The 11,596-nt window shown below is 41.2% G+C and overlaps 1 protein-coding gene across 1 annotated transcript in view; it reads right to left on the bottom strand.

Moving 5' to 3' along the window:
* Window positions 1-232: 232 nt before the first annotated feature.
* The window catches only part of LOC109916081 (myosin-11-like), a 139,653-nt gene continuing 128,289 nt past the window's right edge, over window positions 233-11,596 (bottom strand). Inside the window, exons 35-38 of the mRNA XM_048609663.1 lie at window positions 9,127-9,335; window positions 7,794-7,902; window positions 4,715-4,887; window positions 233-1,035 (exon numbers count right to left, since the gene is read on the bottom strand). Coding sequence (XP_048465620.1) covers window positions 894-1,035; window positions 4,715-4,887; window positions 7,794-7,902; window positions 9,127-9,335 — 633 coding nt within the window. The 3' untranslated portion in view covers window positions 233-893. The remainder of the gene's footprint in view (window positions 1,036-4,714; window positions 4,888-7,793; window positions 7,903-9,126; window positions 9,336-11,596) is intronic.

Below are 11,596 nucleotides of genomic sequence, written 5' to 3'. Positions count from 1 at the left end.
TTGGCAGAAAGGAAAAGCACTTGATTAGGTTGAGCTTGGCTGAATCCAACCCAGGGCATCATGCAGGCAGTGTGCTTTCTTGTGTCTCAAGAACTGCTTGAGTTGAGATACCAAGTTCCTATGAACTTACATTCTGACGATTCTGACTTATTACTCTGTGCCGATGATAGCTATCTGAAGAAAACCTGCAAATACAGATGTGCATTTGCAAAAATAAAAATAAGGCTTGAAATTGTGATACAAATTCCTTTATTTGTGATAGTGGATCATAAACAATTTCAGAAACTCTTTGCGGACTAAGTTTAGCATGGTATGAATATGTTACTGCAAACAATAGTTTATTTTCAACTCCAGTAGTTCATGTGGCTGAATAAAGCAATTGTATGGAATGATGTGACTGGTGTCGCAGTTGTCTGGTGTATTGTCAATGTGTTGTAAATGGTACAGTAATGTACTTGGCTCTTCCTATGAAAACACAAAGAGCACCACACATCTCTGATTACATCGCACTACTCAATAGGACCAAATCCTCTTGGGAAGGGAAGAGTGAACTTTTATATTTTTGGTGCTATTTCATTTATGGTTTCGCAACAAAATACCATTTTAAAATCCTAACCCATCCAGGCAGTGCACGTAAGGGTTACATATTTTAACATTTCATTTTTACAATATATTTTAAATGCTAGCATATTTTTTGAAACTGATACATGTAAAATATTTAGTAAAATAAAATAGTTTCGCCCACATGCACGTGAAAGTAATTTTTTAAAATCGTGAACAAGTAACCTTATAAATGGAAAAAAAGTGCCCTGTTAGTAACGTAAGAGTGTGACTTTTTTTGAATGTTTTTCAAATCACTTTCCCCCCTTATCTATACCGTAATTATTCTGTCGTTACTCATTAGATTTTGTACCATTGAAGTCTGCATCTCGTCCTCCAGCATCTTCATCAGAGTTCTCCAGTGAGGTGTTATCGATTACTCCGCGTCTGCCACCAGATCTCCGTGTTCCACTCAACATCGGCTCGTTTCCCCGTCTACACCAAGGGATGCAGCATGTTAGCAAGCAGCAAAAGTCAAAACTTGATGACCCCTGCAAACAACTCTCTATCGACTTTTAATGTAAAGAAGTGCGCAAATCATCAACAGCCAATGCTGCGCTAGATGGATGTAGGTCTTCAACTACTTGAGATTCTCAACTATGAGAAAGGTGTCTGCTGGTTTAAACGATACTAACAAGGAATGATTTCAGATTAACTACCTTCCAGCCTTCCACAACTAAAAAAGTGCCTGTGCACGATTGTAAAATTTAGGTAGATAGATTGTGACATTTGTGTGAATTCTCTTTAAATGATGCAGCATTTTATGATTAAAGAAACCTTGTAATGAAGGCTAAAAACCGAAAGAACTGCGGATGCTGTAAATCAGGAACAAAAACAAAGTTGCTGGAAAAGCTCAGCAGGTCTGGCAGCATCTGTGAAGGAGAAAATAGTTAACGTTTCAGCTCCAGTGACCCTTCCTCAGAACTTGGTTGTGAGTTTGAGTTCTGAGGAAGGGTCACTGGACCCGAAACGTTAACTGTTTTCTCCTTCACAGATGCTGCCAGATCTGCTGAGCTTTTCCAGCAACTTTGTTTTTGTAATGAAGGATTGTAGTTTAGAAGTCAGGCCCTGACAGCAACAATGTTAATCTTAGTGATCTCTTCATGAAACTAGCTACTACTTTTTTGTTGCATGTCCAACACACAGATTGTGGGTGAGATAGACCTTCTATTTTTGATTGAAATCTCTAGCCTTTGCCATCAATGTGGAAACCATGACCAGTCAGATTGTCAGCCAAAACGTGGGAAGACTGCAGTGATTACCCTATGACAAATTACTATCATGGCTTCAAAACATGCAAATAGATGTGCTTTGAGACTACACATGCTTGGGGTACTAATGGCTAGGTAGGGCTATTTCTGGATATTTTTAAAATCTAATAAATGCATCGTCTATACGTCTATTCAAGCAATTTAATTCTACAAATAAGTGGAGTTAGATAAAACAGCATCAGTGAGTGTGCCTCAATTGTGCTTCGGTGTGAAAATAAACTGGGCACTAATTACTTCATAGCTCTGATCTGTTGTGAACAGTTGATAAGCTTAAAACGGGCATAAAATATACTGCTAATATCAAAATTCTCAGTTATTCAGTTTAAGCAAACTCCACAAGTTTGTTTGCAGCCAGTACGTACCCTTAAATAACAATATCTTTTGTGAATATGCCATAGCCATGCTTCCTATTGTATGTCTGTTTCATTAACCCTTTGAGGACGAAGTGATGAGAATAAATTGTAAAATATCCATCTCTATCAACTTTTTAATCAATGTCTCATTTTTATTGAATTTATGCAGAATGAAAGATATACTTTTTATTAAAAAAAGTAATCTGGTGGAAACTGCTAAATTGATTATTCATACCATCCTCAAAGGGCTTCTGGAAGTAAAACAGCTCCATAGCATGGAATTAATAAAGCAGACCGGGTTGACCCCTTAACTGCCGCAGAGTTTTGCTTTTAGAAATGCCTTAGTGACTGCTGATGTAGTAAAAGATCATATAACTGTACTTTACAATGATTTCCAACAATGATTTGTGGCCCATTGTGCTATGGGATCGTGAGGAGATGGTTTGACTTGTGGCTAGTTTCCCCCAATCCTACATGTGATAAAATAAAGGAGTCGAAACGGTCCACTGGGTGATCTTCACTTCTCAGAATTCTCACTTTGCCTACAGCTGTGCGTGCTCCCAACTCTCCATTGCAGGTGAGCTGTGAACAAAATGTGGGTGAGGTCTGAGGAGGGAGGGGTAAGGGAAAAAACAAACAATCAAGGCTACAATAAGATTCACAAATCTTTGAGGATTCGGCAGTGTCAGGGTCTTGTCAAATGAAGCACAAATTGTTAGTGACAGCCTTGAGTACATATAGAAATTGCACATTCTGCTGCATGTGCACAGCAATATTAAGTGTTAAGCTCTTTATTCTGTATCTATTAGAACTTCTGTTCCATTTACTTATACCACATGTAATATTATTTCCATGGAATGTATTTCACAGAGTTGGAGAAAATAGTTAGGAGTGAACATACCAGGAACAATTTGAAATTCAGCACCATCTGTCCATGAATTGTTACAATTTGTTTCCTGTTTTATCTAACATGTGGTATAAAGAGAATGTAGGATGAAGAGCCATGAGATAAGATTTATATCTCCCTAAGCCCTCACTATCTACTAAGTTGCATATAAATCACATCCTGTGGCTCTTCTGTCTTTACATCACTTGTTTCTTTTGTTTTAATTCTGATATTTGTCTTCAGCCTTCAGAGTTTTCAGAAACCTCGTGTCAGTACTTAAGGAGGAAAAGAGCTGGAAGTTTGAGCAATACTAAAAGTTGCGTAGCTGAGGATTTGTACCTGGGCATTCACTGAGCAGGTTCATGTGCACTTCTGTAATAAAGACAAGATTTCCCTCACGGTTACAAATCATTCCTATTATAAAATGACTCTCAATACAAAGAATAATCAGAGCGAGCATATGTTGAGCAGAGGTCTACAAACAGAACGCTCTGACTCTTACGAAGTGAAATCTTGCAGATAGCAATCGATCGAGGGGGGAAAAAAACTATTGGAAAATCTATTCTATGTTATGGTACAGTTCTTTAGCTATTGGTAATATACACAGTGATATTTAATGAACTCAGTCTGAAATGTTACGGAGTCATACAGTATGGTCTAACTCGTCTATGCTGACCAGGTTTCCGAAACTGAACTAGTCCCACTTGCCTGTGTTTGGCCCATATCCCCGTAAACCGTTCCTATTCATGTCCCTGTCCAAATGTCTTTTAAAATGTTGTAATGAGATCACGTAGAGTTTATGCTTGTATTACACTGGGCTTTGAGGTTTTCTTCAGGCCAACAATTTTTGAATATCTGCAAATGTGATGGTTCTGTGACTAGTATGAAAGATCCAGAGGGTTCAAATACAGAGTAGCTAGTTATGAAATCCAATTCAACTAATCTATCAAGGTTTAGAAGTAGTACTGCAGAAAAAAAAAGTGTAAAAGCCAATAAACAGGCCATTAAAGGCAATGTATCGTCATAAAAAGTTAACCAGGTCACCAATGTCCCTGGGAATGGGATTTATCCATTTACTGGGTCTATGTGTAACTCGGGTCTACACTGTCAGTTGATCCTAATGACCCCTGAAATGTCCTGACAAGCTGCTCAATTGAATAAGTGGTAAGACTCACCATTACCCCATACAGAGGCAACTAGGACTGGGCAATTGCTGGCATTATGGACACATGTCCTTTTTCTCCTGCTGATCTGTCCTTAGCCTAATCCTGGAATTTGCAGCATGGATCATGGGATAATAATGAGGACTGGTAAATTGCTTTCTGTTTCTCTGTCCCCACCAAATGCAAACGGAGAGAATCATAGCAATGGGGTCGATTCTTAACTGTGCCCTGATATTGGCCTCCAGCAAGCCATTCAGTTGCATGGAGGTTAGGGATGAGCCAGAAGCCCTGTCCCAGCCAGTAACACCCACATCCCATCAAACATAAAGTCTCAGCTAGCAAGCAACATGGGGAAATTCCCATACTGTGGAGAGGCTAGTAGGCGGAGACCCTCACAACTCGATTCCCCCTTTGGGAGATTGGCTGGGCTGTTTCATTTACCTGAGTTTGTTCTTCAGTGTGTTACATTCACGGCTCATGGCTTCATTTGTCTCCGTGGCCTCTTCCAGCTCTCGCTGGAGTTTGCGCCGGGCGGCATTGATTCTCTGAGATTCCTCCTCAGCCTCTTCCAGCTGCCGCTTCAGTTGCTTCATTCGCGAATTACTTTTCTCGGCCTTCAGTGTCAAAAATAACGTGTGCGTTAATATATTTTACATGTTACTGCAGCAACCTTGCAAACACATATCTTTCTCACTGAAATAACTGCACTGAGGCTGGTATCCTATCACCAAGTCACCCTTTATTTACACATGCATAGTACACTGACTGTGGCTAGCCAGCTTGGAGTCAATCCCTAGAAATGAGGAGGCTCTCTAACACTCCTGTTTATATCTGTCAGCCAGGACTCCCTAATTGGCCCTGCTTAACAGCCCCAATCAAGGATCACAGAGTCAATAAGATCCACCTGGTTCAAATCACTGCACTCTCACAGCGACACATATATTCTTGGGAAAACATTATTTAGAGGAGAGTCATAGAGTTTTACAGCATAGTAAGAGGCCCTTTGGCCCATCATGTTTGTGCTGGTCATCAAGGACCTGTCTATTCCCATATTCCCATTTGGCAGCACTTAGTCTGTAGCCTTGTATGTTATGGCACTTCAAGTGATCATCTAAATACTTCTTAAAAGTTGTGATCATTCCTTTCGGACAGGTAAGTAAATTACATCGGAGATATGTATGGGCTAGATTTGACTCTGAGGCATGTGAGCCGTTACCAGCCATTTGTTACACTTGCATAATTTCTCCACTGACTGTCCTTGGGAGTGCTGCACTCAGATTTGCTGTAAACTGGAAAGCCAAAAATGGTACCTCATCCTCCACAGGAGATCTCTACCAGGTCAGGCAACTGCATACCTCTTTAACCCAATCAGAATCATTAATGAGCAGTGGAGAGCCTGAACAGTAAGCGTTGGTTGGAATATTGAGCCTAATGTGAAATCAAGGGATATTACCAGGAATGGAGAGTTTGAGTTATAAGGAGAGGTTGGATAGGCTGGGACTTTTTTCACTGGAGCACAGGGGTTTGAGGGGTGACATTACTGAGATTTATAAAATTATAAGGTGAGTGAGGAAGTTCAAAACTAGTAGGCATATTTTTAAAGTGAGAGGAGAAAGTTTTAAAAAGGACACGAGGCACAACCATTTTACAGAGAGTGGTTCATGTGTGGAATGAGCTGCCAGAGGAAGTGGTGGATGCAGGGATAGTTACAATGTTTAAAAGACGTTTAGATAAGGGCATGAAAAGGAAAGGTTTAGAGGGATATGGGCCAAACCCAGGTAAGTGGGACTGGTTTAGTTTGAGGATGTGGTCAGCATGGACTGGTTGGACTGAAGGATCTGTTCCGGCTGTATGACTCTGTAAGTACAGAAAGGGAAATACAGGGAAGGAAAGATTAAGAGATTAAGGAAAAAAAAGGCTGAAAGATTAAGTAAGAAAAAGTATTATTTGAGTTTTTTGTTTTCTTAAAATATTCAACAATAACTAAAATCTAAAGGAATGATAGTCCACATTTTTATAGGTTCACTTTCAGTTCCAGAGGGGCTATTTGCAGAAATTAAGACTTGTCCCATCATTAAGAATTTACCTATAGTAGATTGGACAAGTCTAGATTTAGTTTAATATGTATCAATCATACAAATTCAGCAACTTTTTTGGGACAGGATCGAGTCAAAAGGTCCTGTCCTGTATCGTATGATCCTATGAGCTCCATGTGTTCCGTGTATTTAATATCTGTGATGCTCACTGAGGTATGATCGACAGGGATAGAGCCCAAAGAGAGAGAAGAACAGTTGGACAGACAAAGGATTGGATAATGATCAGTCTGGGAGAATGAATGATTGCTAATGGAGACTGTTAGTAGCTAACAATGTGTATTGTGTGATAGCAGACTATGTGATAACAAAGTGTTGTATAGGGGTTGGGGTAAGGACATTGGAGAAGGTGCCTCAAGCCCTAAAATTACTGAACTCGATATTGAGTCCAAGTGGAAAATGAAGTGTTGTTCTTCCAGCTTGCACTGAGCTTCGCTGGAGCACTGCAGCAAATTCGGAGGAAAGGTCATCGAACCCGAAACGTTAACTCTGATTTTTTACTTCACAGATGCTGCCAGACCTGCTGAGCTTTTCCAGCAACTTCTGTTTTTGTTCCTGAGATAGAGAAGTTGGCCAGGGAACAGGGTGATGTGTTAAAGTGACAGGCAACAGGAAGCTCAGGGTCTTTTTTGAGGATAAAATGTAGGTGTTTGTGAAGTGGTCACCTTCATTTCTCCAATGTAGAGGGGACCACATTGTGAGCAGCAAATGCAGTCGACTAGACTGGGTGAAGTGCAGGTAAAGCACTGTGTTTGGGCCCTTAGACTGGGTGTTCCGTGGCCAACATCTCTGTCTTTGGGCTCCATCTCCACCCATCATTTTCTCCTTAACCCCTCCCCCAAACCCTATCTTCTGCATAAAAGCAACATTTTTCGAGCTACAATTAGTTCTGAAGGAGGGTCACTGGACCTGAAACGTTAACTCTATTTTGTCTCCACAGATGCTGCCAGACCTGCTGAGCTTTCCCAGCAATTTCTATTTTTGTCCTTTAAGAATCCCGTACGTTTTAATGAGACCACCTCTCAATCTTCTAAACTCCAGTGAATACAGTCCCACCTGTTTGGTCTTTGCTCATAAGACAACCCCTCCATACCAGGGATCATCCTAATGAACCTTCACTGGCCCAATAGCTGGCAATATCTAATATTGTTAAGTCTTATACAAGAAAGGTCAGGAAATATAGTTATTGAAATCGCTCACTGTAACAGTGCTTCTGTCTTTGGAAATGTTCCTAACTTCAATACAAATGAAACTTGTTTGATCATTTGCAAATTTGCTAATCTACAGTTCTGATATCAATCTTTAGTCCCTTCACAAGAAAGACACTGTTCTGCCTGTATCGATGGTATTCAAAGGCCAGGGACTGGGTGGTATATGTGCAAGTCTTTTCTTTCTCTCTCTCTCTCTCTGAGAGTTCAAAGGTCTACCTGTTCTTTATACTGCTCTCCATGTCTTCTCTCATCTTCCAACTGCAACAGGATCTCTTTCAGTTTCTTCTCTGTACGGCGAGTTGCCTTGGTGGTTGCTTGTTTTTCCCTAAAAAGTAACGCATGAAACTGATCATTTAAACATCATCCTAGTGATCAGTTTCAGTGATAAGTCCTGTATCAGTTTCAGTGGATCAATCTGTCTGGTTTTTGACAGAACTGTATCCACATTAATTACATCAGGATTCCAAAACATAACCTGCTATTTAGTCCTAATACCAATTTAAAGTCTTATTAAAACAGGCTATTCATGTGGACAATCTGTAGAGATAGAGATCTGTGAGAAAAATACACAGGGAAGCAGATGACTTAATCCCATAATGCTTAAACACACAAACCATAAACCAAAGCCAAAACAGTTTGTGAAAATTCACACAGTTGCCAAATCAGAGCTGCTCAGTGAACTACTGGACTTGATATTTATAGTCCACCTGGAATACTGTGTTGCAGTTGTAATCTTTCTTTGCAGGTAGTTTGCAGATAAGTGCAACATACAGGAACCAGAAACACCTAAGTGATACTGTGTCTCATAATATCCTTTTATTCACTCTCAGGATGAGGGTATCACTGGCTGGGCAACATTTATTGCCCATCCCTAATTGCCCAGAATGCAATTAAGGGCCAACCACATTGCTGTGGGTCTGGAGTTACACGTAGGCCAGACGAGGTAAGGATGGCAGTTTCCTTCCCTAAAGGTCATTAGTGAACAAGATGGATTTTTTCCAACAATTGACAATGGATTCACAGTCATCATGTTTTAAAATTACATTCAAATTCCACCATCTGCTGTGGCAGGATTCAAAGCAGGTCCCCAGGTCATTATCTGGGTCTCTGGATTAATATTTCAGCGATAATACCACTAGACTATCACCTCCCCAAATGGTAACTAATAAACATAATGTGGGTTTCTAATCAACCTGGTCAGAGATGGGACTTGAATCCAGGCCTCCTTGCCCCAGAGGCGGGGAAACTACCACTACACCACAATCATATCACAGACTGCAAAATTGTCTTAATCCCAGAGGATACTCTCATTGAGAGAGAGTAAATCCAATATATTAATGACCTGATGGATATTTGTACTGACGATCCTTCACTATGAAAGCCTTAATGCTTGTCGTGACAATCTAAGGGCAATCTGAGATATCTTAAAGCCACAGCATCAACATGTTAGACCATTTTGGATTCATCATTTCTGGTCATTGCTACAAAATACACAAAAGGTAGTTCAGCACCTGCAAGTACGTAAAGACAACTGTGGATTTGCTCTTACTTTACTTCAGCCTCCAGTTGTTCTTCCAACTGGGCAATCTTTGACTCCAGGGCGGTTATGGTTGATTTGAACTTGGACTTGACGGTCCCTTCCATTTCTTGCAGCTTGGCCTTCAGCTCCTTGTTCTGCCTCTCGAGTTGCTGGCGAGCACTCTCGTTCTTCTGGTTTGCACTGCGCTCAGCAGACAGCTCGTTCGATAGCTGCTCTGACTAACAACCAGAAAGAAATGTTGTCAGAATTTACAAACCTCAGGCAAACCGGAGGCTCGTCTCAATCGGCTTGGAGTTCTTTGAACTTTCCCAAACTTACTTCACAACTACCTGAGAAAGTTGCTGATGTTTGTTAAACCCTCCAGCTTTAGCTAGCAGCTGGAATTGCAATATGGGTTTTGGTGTTTCCCCAAATGGTACAAGCATTTATTTTAAAGGAGAGTTTAGCAGACAATGTGCTGAGGTTTTAGATCCAAAATTTAATCCATAAGACATGAGCTCTGGGAATCCAACTGTAAAAGGATGGTCTCAGCACTAGACAGTGAGTAATTGTCTTGCTATTTTAAAAAAATCATTCATAGGGTGAGGGCGTCACTGGCCAGGCCAGCATTTATTGCCCATCCCTAGTTGCCCACAATAAAAACCGAAAGAACTGCAGATGCTGTAAATCAGGAAGGGAAACAAAAGTTGCTGGAAAAGCTCAGAAGGTTTGGCAGCATCAATGAAGAGAAATCAGAGTTAATGCTTTGGGTCTGGCAACTTTTCCTCAGGACTGATGGTAGATGGAAAAATGTTGGTTGGACTGTCCAACTGCTCTTCTCTTTCATTGGGCTCTATCCCTGCCTATCGTTTACACCTGAGCCCCTCCTCCCACTCTATCTTCTGCATATAAACTGATATTTTCCCAGCTACCATCAGTTCTGAGGAAAGGTCATGAGACCTGAAACATTAACTCATATTTCTCTTCCCTAATTGCCCAGAGGTCATTTAAGAGTCAACAACATTGTTGTGGGTCTGGAGTCACATATAGATCAGACCAGCTAAGGATGGCAGTTTCCTTCCCTAAAGGACATCAGTGGGTTTTCCCCAACAATTAGTAATGGTCATCATTAGACTCTTAGTCCAGACTTTTATTGATTTTATTATCCTGCCATGGCAGGATTCAAACCCGGGTCCCCAGAACATTACGTGGGTCTCTGGACTAACAGTCCAGCGATTATGCCACTAGACCATTGCCTCCCCTATTTGGTGATATATTTCCAAGTCAGGATGGTGAGTGGTTTGGAGGGAACTTGCCAGGGCTGGTGTTCCCATGTATTTGCTGCCTTTGTCCTTCTAGATGGAAGTGGTCGTCGGTTTGGAAGGTGCTGTCTGAGGATCTTTGTTGAATTTCTGCAGTGTGTCTTGTAGATGGTACACACTGCTGCTACTGAGTGTCGGTGGTGGAGGGAGTGGATGCTTGTGGATTTGGTGCCAATTTGAATCCTACCACTACAGATGGTGGAATTTGAATTCAATAAATATCTGGAATTAAGAGTCTAATGATGACCGTGAATCCATTGCTGATTGTTAGGAAAAACCCATCTGGTTCATTAATGTCCTTTAGGGAAGGAAACTGCCATCCTTACCTGGTCTGGCCTACATGTGACTCCAGACCCACAGCAATGTGATTGACTCCTAACTGCTCTCTGGGCAATTAGGGATGGGCAATAAATACTGCTTGGTCAGCGATGCCCTCATCCCCTGAATGAATTAAAAAGAAGTTCCTTCACTGTCGCTGGGTCAAAATCCTGGAATTCCCTCCCGAATGGCATTGTGGGTCAACCTGCAGCAGGTGGACTGCACCAGTTCAAGAAGGCAGCTCATCCCCACCTTCTCAAGGGCAGCTAGAGATGGGCAAGAAATGCTGGTCCAGACAGTGATGCCCACATCCCACAAATGAATAGAAAAAAAAAATCCAGAACCTGGTTCTCTGGATTAACACTCCATTGATAATACCACTAGGCTGTCACCTCCTTTAGGCTCTACTAGAATGATTGGTGTTTGAATGAACTAATTGAAGAATAGATACAATCTTCACACAATCTTTCATTTTCATGTCACTTCAGGAGATTATTCACCTACCTCCAACCTCTTTCATCCAGGGGAAGTTTGCTGCCTTGTGACTCATTAATAGGATTGTTGTAGATTACCATGTGGGAGTCTCCTTCTCAACCTCTCCCCTTGCCTGAGGCGTGGTAACCCTCAGATTAAACCACCACCAGCCGCCTCTCTCTAATGAGGGACTAGCCCTATGGTTCTCTGGGCCTATGGTGACTTTACTGCATGTTGCAGGAAACAGTGGAAGAAAGGTGATTTTAGTTGTTGGTATGTATTATTGCTGGCTAGGAAATTGGGAAGACTGTATTGGTAAACAAATGTAGTTCTGTATTCGGAGATAACAAGGTGTAGAGCTGGATGAACACAGCAGGCCAAGCAGC

Source organism: Rhincodon typus, chromosome 21, assembly GCF_021869965.1.
Source record: "Rhincodon typus isolate 14 chromosome 21, sRhiTyp1.1, whole genome shotgun sequence".
Lineage (NCBI taxonomy): Eukaryota > Metazoa > Chordata > Chondrichthyes > Orectolobiformes > Rhincodontidae > Rhincodon > Rhincodon typus.
This window is presented reverse-complemented; position numbering and strand designations above follow the sequence as displayed.